Raw genomic sequence first — 24,327 nt, 5'->3', positions numbered from 1 at the left:
AACAGTGCAGATGGGGACCCTAACGGCCAAGGACTTAGTTTTTTGCAGGTTTGTTCCCCCTCTCCCTCCTTTAAAAACGGAGATGCTAATACCTACCCGCTCCAGGTGACCAGGCTGATGATCTTTGTTAATCTAGAGAGTGTCTCAAGTAGCCCAGGTTGGCCTCGAACTCACAAAGCAAAAGATAACCTTGAACTTTGGATCCTCAGGCTTCCACCCCCTAAGTGCTAGGTGCTCCACACTGCTGCAATTCTGAAGTGCTGGGACTGGAACCCAGGGCTTCCTCAGCCCTAAACACATTCCTAGTTCACAGTGGACTCATTTGGAACATCCCTTCCCCTGGGTGCACTTCACCTGAGTCAGGGAGACTGGGGGGGGGGGGAGGTTCACTCGCTCCTCCCACTTCTATCCCTTCAGCCACCACCCCCCACCCCCGCGTGGCGCCTCCTCCTCCTCTCCTCCTCGATCTCCAGGCTGAACCCTGAGGGGCTGGGGGCGGAGCGTCTGGGCTGCAGGACTAGGACTGGGAGGCTTTCAGGCCAGCGGTTGCTTGAAAAGCGCTGCTGCGGCGCTAGGCCGGGGGCAGGCAATGGCAGGGGTCGTGTGATCACGGACAGTGAGAGGGCCATTGCTATCATGCCCGGGCGCGCGGGCGCCGCTCGGTTCTGCTTGCTGACCGCAGCCCTCCAGCTACACTGGCCGCTGGGATGGACAAGTAAGTGGCAGCGCACAGCAGGGTCGTAGGGTGGCTGGGGTGGGTGACCTGGGGGTCTGGGAGTCGCGCTTGCAGGCCTGGAGCTCCAGGACCGCTATCCGCTATCCCTGAGAGCTCTGCCACTCCCTGGGGCGTGAGCGCTGCCGCCACCCCCAAGCCTTGGAGCCCAGGCTTTGTTCTCATGTGGTGAGCCATGGGAGGTCGTGAATCTGTGCTCGCACTGAACAATCAAAAACCAGTGGATCCTCTCTCCATTTCCTTCCCATCTTTCCTACTTTGCTCTTCTCTTTCTCCCTCTCTCTCATCGCTATTTTGCGCCCGCTGCTCTCAGAGCATCCCCAGAGGAGCACCCAAGCATCCTATACACAATCGGTGGGGGAGCCACTCCCTGGGATCCTGCTGCGGGGCAAATGCATGGCAGGGGGGTAGAAAATCAAGAGATTAGAATAGGATGGTTTACTGGATCTCTGTCTGTACACTTTGCATCCCCCCCGTTGGCAGCGACCCTACTTTAAGACCATCAAAGGGCCACGCACACCCATCATGCAGGTCGTATGCTGAAGTTCACTATCGAGATATGTATAGTACGCCCCACATTGAAGACCTCCTGACTCTGGAAATAAGGGTCCTCTTTCCACCTCATCCAACGCCAGCCTCCTTTTGGCCTCAGTTTCCCCATCTGTGAAGAAAGGGGATGGGCTCTGCACTTCCAGTTTGGAAGCTGGAAAATATCTGTTTTCTCACAACTGTTTTCCCAGACACTCTCCCTCCCGGGCCCCATCCCTCAGAGACTCTCCTAGGATTTTGCGGAAGAGAGGGTCCCGGAGGGGCAATGCCTGGCTTCTGTCATTCTGACCCGGGAGAGCTTAGCTTTAGTGCTGTAGCAGCTGGGGGCTGGGCTGACTCAGAGGGGTGCTTGCTGTACCAACCATCAGCATTTTCAAACCAAGCTAGTGACACCGGGGTACCGGCTGGGGAGGCTGCATCCCCCAGCTCCCGAGAGAGCCTGACCCAAGGGTCCCCCCCTCCCCCCGTGTGCTTCAGCCCACCTTTTTTCCAAGCTCTTATACCAAAAGGGAAACCGAGGCACAAGGCTTCACACAGGAAGGGGGGGGGTCGTTCTTTCGTTGGAGTTTGATTTTCCTTCTAACATTAAGTATAAAGGGCAAGGAAGTCCCTGGATCCTGAGTTCCAGAGACCACTCAGGCGAGTGGCTGTAGACCTGGGAAGAAATAAAAATCCACGGGTAGTAAAATGACTTATGGTCCCCAAATGAGCAGTTACTATTAATATTTTGCTTTCCCTCTTCTTGTCTTCCTGTGACTACATACAGATGAATTTGGAAACATACCACACACACATTTTAAAAGTACTTCCCAAATCATGACATAGCTTTCCAAAACTATGATTTTAATGACTGTAAGTTCTACCAAGAGACCACAGAAATATAATTTCCCCAAAGTTAAACTCTTGGCTCTCATCCAAATGCAACAGAGGGTTTTTTTTTTTCTCCCACTTATGACTTTCTCTATGAGGTGGCAGAGGTGAATGTGTAAAACTGGTTAAAAATCATTAGCAGAACCCTAGAGATCAGGGGATTGATGAGGTGGAGTCCCGTGGCCGAGACAGAATCAATCACGTGATTGTTGCTTATCTCCCATGATCCTGAAGCCGCTTGTATCCTTGTCCATCACAGGCCCACAGTTAATAATGTTAGACTTCATCGAGTACAGGCCTTCTGTCAAGAGCAAATAAAGCCAGAGATTCTCCTAGCCAAGTCGCCCATCGGTTTATTAAACAGCGCTCCAGTTCTGGTGCTGGAAAGACAATACGACGTGGGTCCTGCCTTATGTCCAGGTTGTGAGTCTCTCAAACTGTTCCGTGTTTGTTCAGACTCGAGATTACATTCAGTGCTTTTTATGATCCTGAGACCTTTAGACATTCTCCTAGACGCCACACCGCTCCGTTTGTTTAAGAGTCCAGACTTGTCAGTCACGATCAGGGACTCTGCCTGGCTGGTTCTCCCCTGAACCGTAAGACCCATGCATGGTAAGTAGCATAGGGTTGGTAACTCAGAATGTACCGACTAAATACGTGAATGAGTCCATCCCTTCTGATTGGTACCAGTGTAAATGAAACCCGTGAGTTTTCTTTTTAAGGATATGTTTTGATTGCAAATATATCACATTAGTCATCTGAAAAGAAATTTAATCAATGGTAACCCCACCACTCCGACCACCTTTAAAATTTCTTTCCTGAGACAGGATGCTGTGTAGCCCTAGGCGGTCTTGGAACTCACTATAGCCTCTTGCTGAGATTACAGATGTGTACCACAATGTCCAGCAGGCCATCTTTTATACTACTCATGTGGTTGATGCGATTGGACTAGAAGGGACAGAACATTGGACTGCTCAGCTACATCCCTGGGACTCTTTGGGTTTATCTTGTTTCAGAGACTTCATTTGCTTAGGAACCAGGAAATGCTTGATCTGTAACTAGTGTTGAGGTCTCTCTCTCCTTCCTTCCTTCCTTCCTTCCTTCCTTCCTTCCTTCCTTCCTTCCTTCCTTCCTTCCTTCCTTCCTTCCTTCCTTCTTTACTTTGTCTTTCCGAAACATGGTTTCTGTATATAACAGTCCTGGCTATCCTGGAACTCGCTTTGTAGACCAGGCTGGCCTTGAACCCACAGAGATTCACCTGCCTCTGCCTCCTGAGTGCTGGGATTAAAGGCATACTCCACCACCCACCCGACAAGGTTTCCCTTTTTCTTGAAAATGACTCTTCTCTGGCCGAAAGGGGCCTCTTTTCTTGGGAACTGGCTGGCTACCTCCAAGGGTGGCGAGGAGAAGAGAGAACTGGTGTGAGAAAGTTTGGAGACTAGGAAATGAAATACAACTGCAAACTTGCAGGGAAGACAGCTAAGGTTAACGATTTGCAATTCAACGCTAATGGTTTGCAGGTGGGGGGCCATGTCACCTTTACCTGTGGCCCTGTCAGACCTCCCAGGGAGGTGACAGTCATCTCTAAAGCTCTGTGGAGGCCAGCGTGAGCTCAGCCTTCTGATCATACCCAGAATCTCACCACATCATTACTCTCTAGGATGCTGTCCAAGTGGGAGCCACCGTCGCCTCTCACCAGGGCTCCTGTGTGCCTCCAGCCTTGCTGCCTGCCTGCTGCTTCCATTCTGTCCTTACCCCCACCCTCCACTCTCTGCCCAGAGTCATCTTTGCAAAGAAAACTAATACAGATCCTATTGCTCTTGTGTTTTAAGACATCCAGAACCTTCTGAGTCTACTTATAATAAAAATCCAGACCCTCTTCATGCCTTTGTGCCATTACACCCCCAGCTGGCTTGCTTAGCATGTTTCTTACCAACATCCTTTGATTTACTAGAATGTCTCCCTTCCTTGCTTGGCATATTTACCCATGTCCTCTGACTTACTAGACTGTTTCCCCTTCCTGCTTGTTCCTTTTCAAGGCCAAGGCCATTTCTGCACTTGCCACTCTTTGCTCTTCCCCCCAATTTTTTTTTTTTTTTGCACAACTACCTTCCTTTGGCTCCTGAGGTCTCAATTAAACACCATCAGTACTGACCATCCTGTTTAAAACAGGACTCCTGCTAGGTGTCCCTTTATCCGGTGACATGGTCTTACTTTTCCCCAAGGCAGTTACCATCACCTGAGAATGTCTGCTCATTTCCTGTCTCTTGGCAAGGACACAGACCCTGTTTGCTGTCTTTATCACTTTGTCACCAAGGCAAAGGAGAGCCCAGCAGGTCTCTGACACTTTCCAGGGAGCAAGGATTGCTTCAGAAGTGGGCTGGAGCAGTACTTGGGTTTCGAGCCATATGCCCTCTACTGAGGGTCTGAGCTGTGGAGGTCTGGAATTCTTAGGGTTATGCTGTCTTGTGTTGGCAGATGGAAGCAAAGAAGGCGGGCCTCAGCCACAGCATGAACTTATAATACCTCAGTGGCGGACTTCAGAAAACCCCAGGAGAGGAAAGGTAAGCCTTTCAAGTAACTCTGATGGAGAAGCCGGAATGACATGGGGCCACCTAGGCATCACCACAGCTTCTGTCCTAACCTTTCTCTGAGCCAGTTTGGGATATCTTAGCAGGGGCTTTCCTTCACTGTATGACAAGCGTGTAGATCATTCCCAAGCCCTTTCAGTTGGGTAGCTGAAAACCCACAGTAATCATGACGGGACCGGGGTTGGAGAGATGGCTCAGCAGTTAAAAGCACTTTCTACTGCTGTAGAGGACTGGGGTTCAGTTTCCAGTACCCACACAGTGGGTCACAACCATCTGTAACTCCAGTTCCAGGAGATCCAAAGGTGTCTGGCCTCTGAAAGGGTACACGGCATACACACAGTGCTCAGATAGATGTATACGCAGGCAAAACATACACACACACACACACACACACACACACACACAAATCTTTAAGAAATACTGTCACAGATTTAGTGTAAATGTGATTTTGTCACAGATCTTGATGGACATTTTTGTTTTGTTTCATCTTTTTGTTTTCTGAGGGAGGGGCAGAACCCCCTGGAGCCCAGGCTACCTTCTAACTCACTACATAGCTGAGAATGAGCGCCTCCATTTCTCAAATGCTGAGATTACAGGTGCGCGCGCGCCGCCATGCTCAGCGTATTTAATAAGAGGCAAGCTAGGGTGCTCAAATTAGATTCTATATCTTTAGAAAGTCCTACGGGCTCCTCAGGCCAGGACATTAGCAAGATGCACAGGTGCTATCCAGGCAGTCGGAACATGGCTGCGAACCCTGGGTGTTCTTGCTTCTGGTTCTGAACGCCCGAGTTAGGGGTGGTGAGGCAGAGAAGGAAAACCGATGGTTGCGTGACAGTAGTTCAGGACCTTCTGCTTTACAGATGACTTGCACTTCCTCACTTTATAAAATCAGTTTTAATAGGGATAAAGAGGAACAGAGTTTTGGAAAAGTGCTGACTTTCTCTTTCTCAGCAGAGTCTTGCTACATATCCTACTCTGGTCTCTAATTTGAGACTCTCCTCCTTTGCCTTCCTAGTGCAAGGATTACAGGGATAGACACTACCATGCCCGGTTTGAAGGACTGGTTTCTATGATCTCCGAGGGGGTCAAATGGCCTGTAATTTATTGGGCAACAGATAGGAACAAGATTAAAGCTGGGGAAAGAAGTGTCAGGGAAGACTTGGACAATTGTGGCCTTGGAATCTGGAAAGATAAACAGATGAGAAATGCCCAGAATTCCGTAAGTTACTGCAGAGTCACACAGACGAGTCCCCAGTTCACCAGCTTGGGCACAAGAAGGGGACTTACAGAGAAATTTCAGGACAATAAAAGAAGGGAACATTTTACCCTGAAAGCAAAGGGGGGGAAAATGTATGAACTCATTCCGTCCTAAAGTAGGAAAGGCTGAAAATAGCTTCGGGAGAAGTTAGACAAATTAATAGATGACCATCCTCAGGCTGATTGTTCTTATTAAATTTAAGGTTTTGGATATTTTATCCATCACCATTATTGCCAAAGAATGGACATGATACTTTTTATAGAGGCTCCTTTGTTCCCTCCAGATGTTGGATGCTGGGCATCCTCAGGAAAAGCCTGAGAAACAAAGTGGAGGACCAGATCCTGTCTTTGTTCCCAGCCATTGTCTGCCCAGAGCGTGGCTCATTGTATTCTGCAGGGATAGTCAGCCCAGTGCCTGGCACCATAAATATTTGTTAAATGCAGGAGAGAGGGGAGAGAGAGAAGGGAAGAAAGAGTGTGGGTTGATTCACTGATTCTTACTTACATGTGGGTAATTCACTGATTTATTAGTCATTCCTGACACGCTGACTATGTATGGGCTCTGATACAGATGTTTTAGGATGATTCATGCACACAGGATAAGCTTCTCAGATGGCGTGGAGCTGGAGGTCTGTTTAATTTCACTCTATACAGAAAGGATTTGGGGTCCTTCTTTCAGGGAAGTACAAACAGTGGGCACCTTCACATACTTGCCAGGAGGCATGATGTTGACCCTTCTTTAGGCAGTATTGGCGTTCCAGGAGGAAAGCCGTCTATAGTAGGGTTGGAAGGGAAGCTTCACAGAAACGCAATTTCATTGTTTTGCTTGAACTGTTCCCTGGAAACAGGGAACATCTGATTTTAAGCCTGTCTGAGCACCCTCCAGGAACAGAAGTATTTTTGGATTACCTACACAAAAATAAATACGAGCTCTCATGTGGCAGGCTGTGTCTCTGTGTGGGGCACATGGTATCACTTGCACTGTGCCAGCCTTCTGTTTCTGTGTGGGCTGTCACATGGGTGCCTGCCCCTTGGGTAAGGATTTGCTGGAGTTCTCTTGTCATGTACTCAAATGCCCATTGGGGCTGTGTGTCCTTGATCCTCCCTGTGACTGGGTAGGGCACACCAGAAGTCCCCAGGGCAAAATCACAAATGGGCAGCAATCACAGCAGGCACTGGCCTTGTGCTGAGTCAGTGCCTCAGACAGGGAGCCTGGACAGCAGTAAAACTGCCTAGGCACCCATTTGTCTCCCTGCATCCTGGCTTCCAAACCCTTCTGAAGATGAGGCAACAGGGTGAAGTAGGCATTGCACGAGGTACTTGATCATCAGAGGTCTTGGTGATCTCCAAGTCCAATGCCCAGATCCCAACAGGGAATGAGAGGAACAGGAATTAAGGAAGGGAATGAGGCTGGGCTGTGGCTGTGGCTCAGTTTGCAGCGTGTTTGCTTGAAGTCCTGGGTTTCATCTCTAACAAATGCACATACCACACGTGCACACATGCGCGCATGCACATACTTGTGCATATAGCACACACATACACAGCAAAAGTTTTTTTTTTTAAATGCAAGTAGTAAGTCTCATTGGTTCCTTTCAAAGATAGTCTTATATTGCTGAGTTAGTTTACACATTTAAAAACTTTTGGTTCATACTGTCAAATTACTTTTCAGACAGATGGTTTCAGTGCAAGTTCTCAGCCATAGGATCTGAGAGTGTCCATTGTGATGTACATTGTGATTTACATTTTGATTTTGTTTAGGATATCCTATTTTTTAAAGGTTGTTCTTTTTCTTTACATGGGGAGAGTGGGATTTTACCCATGTACCCGTGATCTTCAACATAGTCTTCATGCTTGCTGGCCATTTGCATGTCTTAGGTGATCTATACTGGGTGTATGGTGTGTCTGGCCATCAGTAAATTGCTGCTGTTTGTTTAAAATACATTTACTTCTGGACTTATAAAACCCTAATTTGTGATACTCTTTGTTGGCACCCCTGAGATGATTGAAGTTCCAAATTGTGGGCTCACATAAAATAAAACAAAATATGAAAGAACTTACCCTCTAGAAGACCCTTCAGTATTTTGTTAAGATGAGAGCTTCTTTTGAATTAGGCACCACGATACACTCGTTACATTCATTTTCTCATTCAGTTCTCAAGGATCCTTGTGACATTGGTTACTAACACCTCAGGTGAGGAAAGAGGAGACAGAGAAGTAGGGAGGCTTAGTGACATGTCCAGGTTCACAGGAGCACAGATGTCAGCCTATGCATCAACCCTGGGTCTGACCCTCCAGGTAATTTACTTCTGAGGATCAGGTCTCTCCGTGGGAGCCTTCACCAGACTGCATATGCACCTGCTCAGCCTTGAACCTCAGCTTGAGTTTCTCTCCTTTGCTTCTTAGGGGAAAGCAGATTGGGGAAGATCTGAGTTGTTTTGGGACTGAGGTCACTTCAAGCTTAGGCTGGAAAGGCTAGTGACCTTTCCTCGCGGGCTTCCGGAGGATCCCTGTGCTGGCGCGGCGTCAGATCTGGTGCTGGGCCCTGGGAGCCTCGGCCCCTGCTTCCAGGAACTGACATCCTTTCATTGTTGTTTTTAGCATCCACTCACAGCGGAGCTCAGGGTCACGGCTGAAGGGCAAGAACTGATCCTGGACCTGGAGAAGAACGAGTAAGTGAACGGCTCCCTTCCTTTGTCACTCACCTTCAACGCCAGTCTGATGCAGGTGTCACCGACAGGAAGGAAGAAGTTTAGTGGCCTGGTCCCCAAGCTCTCCATCCTTGGTCCCTTTGTGGGGCATCTTGCCAAGACACAGCTTTCCCTTGGTCTCTTGGTCGCTGGGAGATTGCTGGGCTGCTTCACATCCTGCTTGGATTTCCTTAGGCTGTGTTTCCGGTGCTTCTTGGAGTTCACTGCAGGCGTGTGTGTGTGTGTGTGTGTGTGTGTGTGTGTGTGTGTGTGTGTGCTTAAGGGCGGGAAGGGACTGGAAGCAGCTGCTGTCCTTGCTCCAGCCAGGACAAGGCAGGAAGTGAAGGCGATTAGAGGAAGACAGGGAGAAGCACCAGGCTGGGCAGGGATTTGGCACCTCTGACCCCGATTCTTTCATCTACCCAAGATTCTGCTGAGGAGTGCATTGCCCAAAGCCTCCTGCCTTCCACGGGTCCAGCTTTTCCTTAACCTCATTCATGCAGGGCGGCGGCCTGGTTCAGAAGAATCCCCACATTGATTTGCCTTCCGGCATAACTGTCTCGATTCACGAATGAGGGGGATGAATGGCCGACGCTGTGTCCATCAATTGATTGCCCGTTCTTCCCTCAGCCCCACTCCACCTGGCCTCCTAGAGCTTTCTGTACTTGGCCAGGGACTCTGAGGGCCTTGATAGATTTCCCTCACCAATGGTCTCGCTTTCCTTGTCCACACAGACGCTGGAGATAAGGAAGCTTGGCTTGGAGAGCTGCCCGCCCGCTCTTGGCAGCCTCCGAGACACCCTGGAAGCTGATGAGTAATGGAAGTCTTGTTGCCAAGAAAGGGCCAGAGCAAAGCCTTCCCCATCCTAAAGGGTGGGAATGGCTGCTTGGCCTGGGTAGAAAGGGAGAAGAAGGGTTTATTCCAAATTTGGGCTCTTTGGACACGGACAGAAAAGGATCAGGGGAGTCCCCAGTGTGGTGAAAGGGCAACTCACTGGTGCAGGGACAGGGGGCTTTGTGACACTACTCTTGGGGAGAGGCGAGGAAACATCTGCTTACCGGTGGTAGACCAAAGTAAGGATGCCGCCAAAATCCAACTCTGCGAACCAGTAATTTTTACTGGGGTTACTTACAGTAACAGAGGTGAGGGGTAACCTCCAGACACAGCCTCACCGAGGCCTGCCCAACAAGGGTAGCCGCTCATGAGAGCTGGAAGTCTGGAGTTCATTGCATGCTGCTTGCAGGCAGCTCACTCAGTTGCTCTGAGCAGCATCCAGATGGCTAGGCGGGGCTGAGCCTTGGGAGGGAGCTAGTCCTTACTACTTATATACAGTTGAGGAGGGAGGGAACCTACCTATTCTGGTCAGTTTCAGGGACTTCCTGGAAGCCTCTAGTCGTTTCCTTCTTCAGTTTAATGAACTTCCCAGCAGAATGGGATGTTTTCACCCCCTCTAGAGCAGGGGTTCTCAACCTTCCCAGTGCTGCGATCCTATAATACAGTTCTTCATGTTGGGGTGACCCCAACCATACAATTATTTCATTGCTGCTTCATAACTGTAATTTTGCTACTGTTCAGAATCATCATACAAATATCTGACACGTGGGGTATCTGATCTGTGACTCCCCCCCAAAAAAGGGGTCATGACCCACAGGTTGAGAACCACTGCTCTAGCGCAAGCACCCCTATGTCTGAAAGAGCTGGGGTTGATCATGGAGGAAATTGCTACATAATACAGGGCTCGCTCTGTCCTCCTCTTCCTTCTGCCTCTGGGACACTGGCTTTCAGCACACCAGGAAGATTAGCATAGCCACCATGTTGGGCCCCTGAGCCAAACCAGCGTTCTTTTTTATTTTATTTATTTATTTATTGGTTTTTCGAGACAGGGTTTCTCTGTGGTTTTGGAGCCTGTCCTGGAACTAGCTCTTGTAGACCAGGCTGGCCTCGAACTCCCAGAGATCCGCCTGCCTCTGCCTCCCGAGTGCTGGGATTAAAGGCGTGCGCCCTGCCAGGATTCTTGTTAGAACTGGAGAACTCTCTCATAAGAAATGGCACAGGTCCCCCATCATGGCAGCTGTAGTATCCGTGGATATCCATGGTATCTATGATGTCAGGAGCTGTCCTTTTGAAGGGTTGGGAATGACTGGTCTCTTCCTAATCTATATGGTTCATCCTTTGGGAATTTTTCTTTTGTCTTGCATGATGCACCATTTGTTGGGGTGAATCAGCCTTCCTCTGGGTTGTCTGGGCTTCAGCGTGAGATGTCCGGAGCTGGGTGAGTCGACTAGAGGGAAACCCCGATCTAACTCTGCACAGGACAAGTTCACNGGGATAGGCCTGGGTTCCTGGAGTGGGAAGTGCCTCTTTGCCCAGGGCTTCTCTTTGAATCTGACACTGTGGTCCTAAAAAAAAAAAGGCCCAGGGCAGGCTCGCTTATGCTGGGTCTCTCTCAGGGATCTCCTTTGTTCCTTACTGGCTCTGCTCCTTGTCACCTGTGTCTGTGTGGTTTACCCCGCATGGAACTTGTTACCCTTAACCTTCCTCCAGCTAGTGGAACTGATGCGGCGGTCAGGGGCAGATCCCTAGCCGGATCTGCCAAGCGGGGGATTCTCAGTCCTGTCCTTCTGTGTTGGGACTTCTACAAAAGATCTAAGAAGTTAGGCCAGGAAGACGTCTTAGAGGCCACGCACGGAATGCTGCAGTCTCGTGCACAGGTACAGAAGCCTCAGCCCGGAAAGGGACAGGCGCTTGCCTAAAGTCTCTCAGCAAGTGTGTGAAGCGGCTGAGAGGAAATCGGTTGTGTTGCTGGCTTGGATCTGAAGTTGTGACATGTGACTCAGGGCCAGCTGCTGAGACGGGGACGAGGGTAGTCATGGCCACCTCATGGGGCTGGTTGTGAGGGATGGATGCTGTGAGCACATGGAATATCGGGTAGAGTGATTTTTTTTAAACTTTTTAAAATTTAAGTGCGCATGCGTGCGTGCGTGCGTGCGTGCGTGCGTGCGTGCGCAACTAGACTCAGCGGTCAGGGGATTGATTACCTCAGCTGTCACTCCTCAGGAACGCTGCGTACCTCATTTTGAAACAAGATCTCCCATTGGCCTGGAGTTCACTCTAGTCTGGCTAGCCAATGAGTCCCAGGGATCTGCCTGTATCTCTAGGATTACCAGGACCCATTTCCGTGCCTGGCTTTTAATGTGGTTTCTAGGATTGAGCTCAGGAAAGCAAAGTTTTACTGAGCAGGCCCCTGTTGTGGCTTTTAGTACCCTTACTGAAGCGCTGGGGATTTCTCACAGGTGTGCCCTGTTGTGTGGGCCTGGCCAGCAACTCCCGGGGAGGCCTGAGGGTCTAGATACGGTTCCTGGCCCCAGTGAGTTCTGGAGCCTGGAGACCTGACCAGGATGGAAGCAGCAGAGCCAAGGCCTGTGACCTCACCAGGTGTCCCTGGGGAAGGACTTCCTGCTATTTTCATCCAAATGGGGCTTTTTGTTTGTGCACACGTGTTATGGAGCTGAATGGACTCCAACTGCACACAACTTCCTGGTGAGTTTATTTCCCCAAGCCTCCCATTCACAGAGCCGGCCAGCCTAGATTCAAAACAGCTCTGCAGAGAGATGTTTTTTTTTCCCCCGAGTTTTCAAGTTACTGTGTTAACAGTTCTTTCTTGCTGTGGCGTCTAGGGAATCTAGGCCCTGTGCTCAGGAACTTCCCAAGCCCTGTGTTCCTTGACCCTCTTGGTAGATTCCTTTGCTCTTCCAACCTGTGGTCACCTGTGAGTTCTGTGAACTGTGTAGGTGCTGGGGGATGGAACTGTGGAAAAAAGAGTTCTACCAGCGTAGTGGAGAGAAAACAGCAAGTGAAGAGTTAGTGTACAGTGTATCCGACGGGAAGAACCTTATACAGGAAGCAAAACACTGGGGGCTCAGGAAGAGCAGGGGGTGGAAGGGAACAGATGTTGATAAACAGTATTCAGGAATGACCTTGGGGAATTGGAGTGGCGACCTGAAGGAGGGAAACGGGAGCCGGTTTTCAGGAGGGAATGGTCAAGTTCAGAGGTCCCGGAGATGGTGACGATTTCAGCATCCCCACACGTTGGCTGCATTGTCCTCCCAGGAGCCATGGGCGAGGGCTTCTGGGATGATGGTGAGCAGGAGGATATTGAAATTTGTTTTTCATCACTCCGAGGTGTCTGGCTTTTTCCCATCAAATCAAAGTCCTGCTGCTAATGCACAGCCCGAAATAGCAATGAGCAGGCCTTTAATGGAATTCACACATGGGGAGATCATTGCCAAGAATGGTGAGGACCGAGGAGCAGGGGGAGGGGCCGGGAGATAGGACGTGGCAGACGGAACTTCAGCAGAGTCAGCAAGCAGCCTGGGCAGCATTTTCTCCACTTCGAAGCAGCTCAGGATAAGTCGGTGCCCTCCCCGTGACTGGTCACAGCGCCCTTTCTGCGCGGTACTGGCAAAAAAAGAAATGACCCCCGTGAGAAAATGAGCACTTGGCTTCGCGTTGGGTCTTGCGTTCAGATGCTGGCTCTACCACTTAGCAACTACGTGGTGTCTTTAAGTCTCGGTCCCTTCACCCAGTCCTGTAATCACCGTCCTGTCTCACAGAACCACAAGGAGGCTGGGGTGCTGTGGTGGGCATAAAGGACCTAATTCGGTGTCTAGCTTGTATTGCACACTCAGTAAAGGACAGCTGTTATTATTCCTTGCTCCACCATTTGCAAATGGCACAACCGGGACATGCTCATTGTGAAACACACAGCGGTGCCAAGTCAGTAAAGCTGTGAAGGCCTCCTGCTCACACGGAGAGCTCACTGCTGCCTGGTGGGGATTTTCTAGACCCTTCCTGTGCCTATGAGAACTTGGATCCTGTCATGGGCAGTTGCAGGGAAGCGGATACACAGACTCCTGGGGTAGCTGGGGGAGAAAAGAAAAATTTAAAAGATTATTATTTTGATTGTGTGTTCGTGGGTGTTTTGTCTGCATGTATGCCTGAGCACCGTGTGTGTGCATGGTATCCTCGGTGGTGTCAGATTCCCTGGAAGGGAGTTACAGACAGTTGGGAGTTGCCATGTGGGTGCTAGGATTCGAACCTGGGTCCTCTGGAAGAGCACCCAGTGCTTTTAACCTCTGAGCCGTATTTCCAGCCCCGAGAAAAGAGATTTTTACCCTAGAAACAGTTCTTTTTTTACAGTAACATTTTTCTAATACACCTGACTGCCATGAAAACTATGCTACTCTGTATCAGGAAAGCACTGTGATGTTATTTACGATATCTAATATTTACACGCTGCATAATTTGGGAACATTGCATAGTTGTTGGGAGGCAGTCACTTGTGACGCACACATCCACTCAGGGGGATGATGTGGAGTTGGCGGACACTCCTGCCCACCCTCCTCAGCCTCAGCTTTCTCTTGTATAAAATGGGATTTTTGTCTGAGTCGGGCTTCAAGAGTCTTCTTGTATTACCTATTTAAAGGGCACTGTGTACGTGGAAACAGGAAGTTCCTGCTTCAGGAGATCCCCCTGCCCCCCACAGAGGGCAGCAGGATGATGAGAAGCCTTGCCTCAAACCTTGTCCTTGAAGTTGGGGTGAACTGTTAGCTTAGGACTCACCCATTCAAGCAGCAGAAAGAGCAGGAGGGCAATTACAGGGTAGAAATTACAGGCTGCTGTCCACAGCCTGTAATTTGGTGGCATGCATCCATAATATTTTTCCCTGTGACTTACCCTCTGTTCAAAGACAGCCATTAACCCAGGGACTGTGTTTGGCAAACCTTACGAGCGACACAATTAGATGGACTCTTAGGAAACACACTTCTCTAGGGAGCTGTGCACCCTCTTCCCTCTTGGTTGCTTTTTCTAAGAGAGGGTCCACTGACCTGTTCACCCCAAGACCGAGTGAGCCCGGGGGCAAAATCACTGTATGATAAGGTCACCTTCAAGAACAGCAAGTGAGGATTGGGTACTTAACTCAGTTCCTTGAGTGCTGGCCTAGCGTGCCTGAGGCCCTGAATTCCATTTCTAGCAGGATGTAGGCTGGCCATGGTGGTGCCCCCTATAATTCCAAGGTACCAGAGGTGAAGGAGGGCAGGTCAGCAGTTCAAGGTCGTTTTTGACTACACCGAGTTTGAGGCTCTCTGAGCTAAAGGAGACCCTGTCTCAAAAACAAACAAAAGAAGCTAAGTGCCAGCCCATCCTTGACCTTACCTCCACTAGTTCCCCTAGTGTACTTTAGAACTCTCCTCTCTTGAGTATACTCTCCCACCTTGAGTTCAAACCATAGGGGCACTTAGATTTGGTCTCAAGAAGGGAGTGGCAGTTGGGCAGTGGTGGCATAGGCCTTTAATACCAGCACTTGGGCAGCATGGATCTCTGAGAATTTGAGGCCAGCCTCGTTTACAGAGCTAGTTCCAGGATAGCCAGTGCTACCTAGTAAAAGCCTGTTGCAAAAAAACCAACACAACACAGCAACAACAACGAACAAAGAGCAACATCCTTTGATCCCAAGGGTACAAGGCTCATCAAAAACAACCGATATTTGTGTTATTCTGTGCTGTCATTATTAATGGAGAACTTGGGCACTTAGAGCTTTGGGAGTTTAAATACCCTTAAATACCCCCATAGCTTTGCACTGGTAAGAGTTTTAGGGGCCTTAATATCCATTGTGACTTTTGACAGTATGTTTTCTTCACAGTTCAGATATCATAGGGAAGGAGATTAACTTTGTTTCTGTCACCCTAGAAAATGAAGTAATTCGGCATTGTTCTGTTTTCCTGTTTCTTTTCTTCCTTCCTTCCTTTCTATTTTTTGTTTTTAAAGGCTGGGTCTTACTCGATAACCAGGATGTCACCAAACTTATGGCAATCCTCTGGCTTCCGCTTCCTGAGAAATGATATTGCAAGCGTGAGCCACTGCCACACCAGCCAACAGCCATTCGTTACCAGTTTTCTCATTGTCTTCCTTTCCCCTCGCTCTGGTTGGATGGTATAAAGAAACAGGAGTGGCCAATCATCAGGCAGAGGGCTTTCGTCAACAGACAACTCTCTCATTCCCACACTTTTCTTACATGGAGTTCTCCTAGGAATATTCAGCTAATTCAAACAAGAGCCAAGCATAGTGCGCCTGCCAGCGTGCTCCATCCCAGTGTCTTCTCACACCAGGGACAGACTTTGAATCTGACTCAGGGTAAAGGACACCTCTCTTTGGCCCTATGTGGTCAGAAATTTCATTGGTTGTTGGCAAAATTCAATCCTGGGTCAACGAGATGCTGGGAAAGGTTTAGCCGGTGTCCCAGTGCCCTTAGCAGAGCGGGCTTTGCCGAGTTGCATTTAAATGAATTGCAGACATATGGATTACATTTCACTTAAAATACAGATGGCCCAAGAAATTAAAGGATCTCCCACTTTAACCAAGTATTTGGCAGATCTCAAGTATTCAAAATGTTTTCGCAAAGCCTGCATGCAGCTGGGCTCCCGGTTCCCTGCAGTTAATCCTGCGAGACTTGGTGCCAAGGAAGCAGCTGGATGGATGGGTGGGGAGGACAGAATTTGACGAGAGCTGCCTGTGGGTATCTGAGAATTTTTGCAGACTTTTTTTGAGGGTGGGAAATACAGAGAATAGAACCAGTCTGACTCCATCCAGGAAAATGAATGCGTGAGTGCATAAGAATTCTGAGTGCTGGGTTAGGTGCCTTGCCCTGGAACGACCTGGAAGTTCTGGGATGTAGTTTCCCACTGCAGCTCACAGACAGATTTGTTTCGCTTTACAGTTCCAATGTTGTGCAGAACAAGTGGAGAATGTCTGATAGAATGTCTGTGCACGCCAGAGTCTCAACTACACTGTGCATAAGCCGGCTGTGTAATCATCAAGGATTTGAGGCGTATGTCTCTTTCAAGTTCGTGTATTGAAATCCTAACCCCTTAAGGTGAGGTGTTAGGTAGGTGCTAGGTAGGCATGATTTTGTGAGGTGATTGGGCCAGACAGTCTCTGCGTTCATAACTTGGGTCAAGTGGCCTTCTAAGGGTCCCCAGGGAGTTAGAATGCTTGTGTGTGTGTTGCTGGGAATTGAACTTAGAGACTCTCATGCCAGGCTGGCGCGCTCTCTCTCTCTCTCTCTCTCTCTCTCTCTCTCTCTCTCTCTCTCTCTCTCTCTCTCTCTGTGTGTGTATGTGTGTGTGTGTGTGTGTGTGTGTGCACTACTAGGAACTGAACTTAGAGTCTCACATGCCAGGCTAGTTTTCAGCTACTGAGCTGTGCCTTCAGTCTTCTTTTTTACTATTTATTTTGAGAAAGGATTTTGTACTAAGTTGTCCAAAATGTCCTTCATTGACTGATGCTCCTACATCAGCCTCTACCCGGGCATCCATGCCTGTGTCTATCGCTTCCTCCTAGAACATACTTTCTGAGAATCCTGTTGATGCAAGGCACTGCCAGTGAGAAACTGACAAGAACAAAACATCTTGAGAAAGCCATGTGGTTGTTGCTTATCAGTCTTGCCTAATTTCCGTGACAACCTTTCTGACGGCCTCTCTGCTGGAGAATAGAGGGATGAAGATCACTAGGAGTAATCACCAGTGTTGCAGATGCCTGCATAAGAGGCCCCGTCTGCAGCCTTTACATAGCTGCTCAATGCCACCACCTCAGTCACTGTATGAATATAGGGACCTGTGTTAGTCTGTTTGCAGAAGGGGTTCCTGAAATAGTCTAATTTTTTTTCAAGGTCACCTGGGTGAGAGGCATAGAGATAGATGTGAGCCTGTCTGTCTGTCTGTCAGTCAGTCTGTGGGTCTTCCTACCTGCCTGCCCACCTGCCTGCCTGTCTCTCTTCCTCTTTGTGTGTAGAGATACATGTTTGTGCACATTCACATAGTGAGTGTAGAATCCATAGGTCAGTCACGGGTGTCGTTCCTCTGGGCATCTTGGTTTATTTGTTTTCTTTTGGTTTTTTTCTGAGGCAAGGCCTGTGTTCTGCAGCTCACCAAGTAGGCCAGGACTCCACCTGCCTCTACTTCCCCAGCACTGGGATTGCAAACTTGTGCCCCTGCCCCCATATGTGCTGTTAAAAGCATGGCTTCTGAGGACTGAACTCGGGTCTTCATGCTTGTCCAGCAAACTGTTGACTGGTTAAACTGTCCCCTATGATCCAAACCTCTTAACCAAGGAATTATTTTGTCTTCCCTGGCTCGGTGTGCTTTGAACTCTTCTTGGTGAAAATGAACACACCATTTCTACCATGTCTTTCCACTTTCCTTCTGGGTCAGTTACTGTTCCATTGCGGTGATGAAACACCACGACAGAGGCAACTTTTAAAAAGAGGCATTTAAAGCCAGGCANAGAGAGAGAGAGAGAGAGAGAGAGAGAGAGAGAGAGAGAGAGAGAGAGAAAGAGAGAGAGGAGAGAGATTGATTTAATTGGGAGCTTGCTTACGGCTTCCAAGGGTTAGTCCATAGTCATCATGGCTGGCATTGACTTGGCAGCTGGGCAGATAATGTGTTGGAGCAGTAGATGACAACTCTCATCTGATCCCCAGGCAGCTAGCAGAGAGAGTGAGCCAGGGCAACACAGGGTCTGGTGAGGGATTTTGAAACCTCAAAGTCCACCCCACTGACACACTCCTCCAACAAGACCACATTTTCTAAGCCTTCCCCAATATTTCTGCTAACTGGGGATCAAATATGAGAGACTGTGGAGACAATTCCCGTTCCAAACACCATGCCTTCTGTCTTCTCAAACCCCGATTAGAATTAGAATGCCAGTGTAAGGGACTGGGGTAATACAGGCTGGCATGGGCCAGAGCCTGGCTCCTTGTCTCTGTAAGTGTGTGATGGCTGGTGTCACCTTGACTGAGTCTAGAATGGCCCATGAGACAGGACTCAGAGCCTGCCTATGGGGATTATCTAGATTGCGGTAGAAGGGCCTACCCACCATGGGTGGGACCATTCCCTATGAACTGTGTTAGTAAAGGAAGAGCTAAGTGGTGACATGCATTCATTGTCCTTGGTTTTCTTGTGATGGGGACAATTTTTTTTTTGTCTCCAGTTTATTTTCTTAAATGTGATGGCTGCAAACTCCCCGTGCCTTGATTTCTCTACCATGATGGATGCACCCCTTGTACTGTGAGCTAGAATAAAATCTTTTCTCCCTCCAGTTGCTTTTCTAAGGGTATTTTTGTCAGAGTAGCAAGAAGAGATGTTAAGACAAGGTGTAAGCTTTACCAAGTCCTGTAACCTTTGTGAGTCTCACTTTTCTTATCCATAGCATGGAGCTAAATAGCGGTGGCTATGCATAGAAACATGATGGCCCCTAAGGAACTCTCAGAGCCTGGCGTGCTGTGAGATGGCAATAAATAGCCGCTATTGTTTGTATTTTGCAGGGTCAGAAAAACAGTGCAGAATGATGTAAGAGGGAATTCCCCAGAGTTGATTCCTCAATGTAACAAGAGTTGACCTTAAAACCCGCTGCCCCCGGGAGGAAACTCACTTCTGCTCTCCCGCCATGCCCAGTTTGACCTAACTATATCTCAAACATGCAATGCAACAGTTGTGTCCTGTGTAGGCCCAACTGTACCTTTCTCTGGGCCTGTAGAATCAGTCTGGAGGACCTCACGGTGAGGCCTGAACCTACCTGATAAGGCGGCTGGGATTGGCTTTCCAGTTCCGGCTCTGTCTCTTCCTTGGGCCCTCAGCCAGGGCTGCCTGCATAGCCAGGAAGGATGTGCACCTCATCTTTTGTCTCCAGCTTATTTCTTCTGGCTGCCCTTCATTGGGAGCCAGGGAAAACTGAATGGGAGGAAGCTGTCAACTGCCCGGTGGCCTCACATGGACCCTTGCAGAGCTCAGGGAAACTGGGGACTTGGGAGAAGTTGGAGGCTGTTCTGGACTCTGGGGGTCCCTTTATCGCCAGGCTATCAACCTTAAGAGAACAACAAACAGCCCAGGGTCTGAGCACTTACCATGAACTTCGTGTTTGACATAGATTTGTTTAACTCTGTGTATTTACCCAAATGGAGTCCTACTGGGCCCTTGAGTTTATGACCTATATTATTTCACTTGGAAATACAACATGGGGATTATCAAAACAATTGATGTTGTTTTTAGGCCAAAGCTATATAACTATTAAAGTTTTGGGTTTTTTTTTTTAAATGAGATCATACTTAAAGTATGATTTCGTACTTTAAAGTTATTTGTTGTGCTGGCTAGTTTGTGTGTCAACTTAGTAAAAACTAGAGTTAGGGGAAGGGGGAAGCTTAACTGAAAAATTACCTCCATCAGATTGGCCTGTGGAGCATTTTATTGATTAATAATTGATGTGAGAGGACCCAGCCCTCTATGGGCAGCGCCATCCCTGATAGGCAGTCCTGTGTTGTATCAGAAAGCTAACTGAGCAAGCCATGAAGAACGAGCCAGTGAGCACATTCCACTGGGGTCTATGCAGCGGTTCCTGTCTCTAGGTTCCTGTCTGAAGTTCATTCCTTGACTTCCCTTCATAGGTACTCTAGGTGGAAGCTGAAATTAACCCTTTCCTCCCAGGTTGCTTTTGTTTATGGTCTTGATCACAGCAGTTAGGTAGCAAACAAAGACATTTGTCATCAGGAGTTTTCCACATTAACCCATTTGTAGTGGTGTGTGTGTGTGTGTATGCATGAGCATGTGTGTTCTACAATTGGTATGTGTTGTGTGTGTAGTAGTGCAGGTATATGTATGGGTGCATGAATCCATGTATATAAATAAGAAGGCTCAAGCAGGATGTTGAGTGCTATCTTCTGTCTTACACTTTATAGAATGTTAGGGTTTCTATTGCTGTGAAGAGACACCATGACCATGGCAATTCTTATAAAGGAAAACATTTAATTGGGGTGGCTTATATTTTCAGAGTCCATTATCATCATGGTGGGGCATGGTGGCATATAGATAGACATTGTTGCTAGAGAAGGAGCTAAGAGTTTTATATCTTGATCTGCAGGGAACAGGAAGTGAACTGTGACATTGGGAATTGCTTGAACATAGGACACCTCAAAGTCCCCACCCCCACAGTGACTCAGTTCCTCTAAGAAGGCTACACTTTCTCCAACAAAGTCATACCTTCAAATTGTGCCATTCCCTTTGGGGGCATTTTCTTTCAAACATAGCATCTTTCTTTTGTTTCTAAACTAGAAGGATTTGGGGTGCTATCTTTTATTATCTTCCTAGGGTCTCTGACTGCACTGGAAGCTTGCTGTTCAGGCTAGGCTGGCTGGTCAGGAAGTTCTTTCTCTTTTCTGCCTACAATGTTGGGTTTGCAGGCATGCATATCTCTGCTAGGTTTTCTGCATGGGTGCTGGGGGTTTGAACTCAGGTCCTCATGTTTGCAGTTAGCCAGTGATGTAACCCACTAATTACCTACCCAGCCCTATTTTATTCTTTTTGATAAAGACATAGGATTCCATAGTGATTATGGTGGATCGAAACTTTCTGTTTTTCTATTAAGGAAGAATCAAATCTCTGATTTCTTTTTACTATAAATAATGCTACAGTAATAGGCGTGTGAAGACTTTAAGTATTTGGTAGATGTTTCTATAGGATTGATAACTATCAACAGTTTTTTAAGATCACATGGTAGTTATGTTTAAATTTTCTCTAAAAATTTGATAAATCATACTTTTCCCTCCATTGCTATCTCCCCGAGGGCTGTAGCATTTCACTTGTGTATGGTCGAGTGTGAGTGTATATTAGGAATATGTTTCCATATGCACTTATGATCATTTAAAATGTTTTTATGCTATACTGACTAAATATATCACACACAAAATTTTATTTGCATGTGACCGTTGACCTGAATTCATGTCTGTATACCATGTGTATGTAGTGCCCAGAGAGCCCAGAAGAAGGGCACTAGGTTTCCTGGGACTGGTTTTAAGCTACTGTGTGGGTGCTGGGAATTGAACATGGGTCCTCTAAAAGAGCAATTAGTGATAGTAATCACCAAGTTATTTTTCTAGTTCCTCACAATGAACTTTTAACAGTTCTTAAACTGAAAAATGATCAAGTTCACAAAAATAATTCAGTAAGTCCTCAAATACCTGCTGGTTTTAATTGCTTTTTTCAATGTCGTGATGAAATAACTGGGAAGAAGCAAGTTGAGCGTGGATTTATTCTGGCTCTCAGTCTGCGAGGATACAGTTAACCATGGTAGGACATCATGAAGTGAGCATGAGGTGGTGACATTTGGGTCTGTAGCCAGGAAGCAGAGAGAAATGAACGCTGGTTGATGCTCAGCTTTGTTCCTCCTCCTTGTCCTCCTCCTCTTATCCTCGTCCTCCTCCTCTTCCCTTTTCTTCTGCCTCCTCTTTCCTTTTTATTCAGTTCAGGACCCCAGCCCATCTTCTTCCTTTTTCTCCCCCCTCTTTATTCCTTATGGAACCTCAGTTCCTTCCTTAGTTAAACATTCCTGGAAACTTCTAGATTTGCCCAGAAGGTTATCTCCTCAACAATTCCCATTCCTGTCAAGTCAATGGTGAAGAACAACGATCAGGAACCAGATTTAGCAATACCCAAGATGTCTGGGTTAATTTCATCTCCTCTTAGCAGTGGGCATTCAGGCTGTGCCTGCCTTTTCTTTTTAAGGTTGTATAAGCAGTGCTGGAATGGGTAGTGCACTTGTACTGTTTGGAGGGTGCTTCCCTGACAGGTAAGACCCAAGTCAAGGGAGCTTACAAGTAACACATGTGTGCATGAAGGCGAATTACCTTTAGCCTCTCTACATATTTACATCCTTTCTTCATACATTCCCACCCATGGTAGTTTCTGAAACCCAGGCTCATCTACCTTCATTTTCAAATAGCATCACACCATACCTGCTGTATGTAGCCACTGAAAGCAACTAGTTTGGTGTTTTTTATTTAGGCAACTTCTGCCATAATCTAACCTTAGGGACATTTCCGTCACTCCAGGAAGAACCAGTGAGCAGTGTTGCAGAGTGCATTGAGTTGTTATCTGCCCACATCCTTACAATGGAGCCTGAGTTCCCGGTTACTTGCGGTAATCTTATTTGGAAGTTGAGTCATAGATGTATTTTGTCAAGATGAATAGGGTGGACTCCTAAGACCGTGTGGCCAGATTCCTTGGAGGAAGGGGAGTCAGGACACAGACATGCTCATGAAAAAATGCCATGCAAAGAACTGAGTTCCAGTGCCATAAGGCAAAACCAGGAGGGGAATGCCCCCCCACCCCCCGCTTAATGGTAACAGCTATTAGAGGGAGCATGGGGCCTTCGAACCCCAGACTATGATAATAAACTTCTGGTTTTTGAGCTACTTAATTTGTGATGCTTTGCTGAGTCAGTCCTTCCTGCCGCTTTCCATGTAAGTCTATAAGTCACAGACCTCAACCTGCTCTTTCTAGATTTGCCTAATCTGGGTGATTCATATCAGATTATTAGAAAATAGGTCCTTCTCTTCCTCTCTCCTTCCCCTGCTCCTCTGGCCTGCTCTCCTCCTTCCTTTTTTCTTCTCCCCTTCTCCCCCCTCCATCTATTCCCACCCATCCCTCCAACACAGTTTCTCATGCAGCCTGGGCTGGGCTCACTATGTAGCCAAAGCTAGCCGTGAACTCTGGATCTTCCTTGCTGCCACCTCCCAAGTGCTAGAACTACAAGGATGTACCATCCCATCTAGCCTCTGTGCTCTTTTCTCATTGGGTCTTACACTTAGCTTAATGTTTTTGAGGTTTATACATGGTGTGGCATGTTTTAGTGTTTTTAAAATTGCTATATATATTACATCATACACACACACACACATATGCACACACACCACCTTATAAGGAATGACCCATTTATCTCTCAGTTAACTAGATTTCCCCTTTGAGCCTTGGCTAACTTTCTGCTCTTTGATGACCTTTGATTTCAGGGACTCTTGATCGAGTACCTCTGTATGTAGTCCTATGCTAGGGGCTGTGAGGGACATGAACAGATATCTTTGCTCTGTTCTCGGGGGACAATAACAAAGCAGAGTTGAGTAAAATGTTGAAAAAGCAAGAGGAGAGAGAGCACTCTGTCTGTGATGGGGTCCTAGGAAGCTTCCCTGAGAGGTTATTTGGAGCTCAGTCTTTGAGGATGACACAGGGAGACGGGATGAATGGATGAACAAGGGAGGAATTCAGACCTAGAAGATACTGTATAAATATTTGGTCTAGATCAAGGCGAACTCAAATCTTCGTCATCTGTTTGGAATCTAGCATTCCTGAGTGGCCTCATTGTTTGAGATAGCTCATTAGTGATGTGTTAAGGTTGATCTCCTTCCACATCTGGGCTTCCAGAGGATTCTGGTGATAGACAACAGCTCAGTATTTCATTCTTCCACTTTTGCCTTTGAGTTGGGTTCTGTTGCCTCTAACAAAATATACAGCTGGGAAAGCAGGAGAGATTTCTAGGAGTATGCTTGAAGATCAGTCATTTGACAGAGACTCTGCTTTGTGTTCTTTGAATGGGAAGTGCTCCCCCCCCCCCCCCCCCCCCCCCCCCCCCCCCCCCGCTCGGGTTTACGGGGGGCCGGGCTGCCGCGCCCCCAAAGGCCCACTCCGCTTCTTTTCAATTATTTTTTTTTTCATGTTATTATTGATTTTTTCTTTTTCTCCCTCGAGGCGAATCTCAGACTC

The 24,327-nt window shown here is 47.8% G+C and overlaps 1 protein-coding gene across 1 annotated transcript in view; it reads left to right on the top strand.

The window, feature by feature from the left end:
* Positions 1-462: 462 nt before the first annotated feature.
* The window catches only part of Adam19 (ADAM metallopeptidase domain 19), an 86,139-nt gene continuing 62,274 nt past the window's right edge, over positions 463-24,327 (top strand). The window contains exons 1-3 of the mRNA XM_050138661.1: positions 463-715; positions 4,631-4,716; positions 8,598-8,668. Coding sequence (XP_049994618.1) covers positions 637-715; positions 4,631-4,716; positions 8,598-8,668 — 236 coding nt within the window. The 5' untranslated portion in view covers positions 463-636. The remainder of the gene's footprint in view (positions 716-4,630; positions 4,717-8,597; positions 8,669-24,327) is intronic.

The sequence above is a fragment of the Alexandromys fortis genome, unplaced genomic scaffold, assembly GCF_014885135.2.
Source record: "Alexandromys fortis isolate MF-2015 unplaced genomic scaffold, M_Fortis_MF-2015_v1.1 scaffold_11, whole genome shotgun sequence".
In the NCBI taxonomy this organism is placed as follows: Eukaryota; Metazoa; Chordata; class Mammalia; order Rodentia; family Cricetidae; genus Alexandromys; species Alexandromys fortis.
This window is presented reverse-complemented; position numbering and strand designations above follow the sequence as displayed.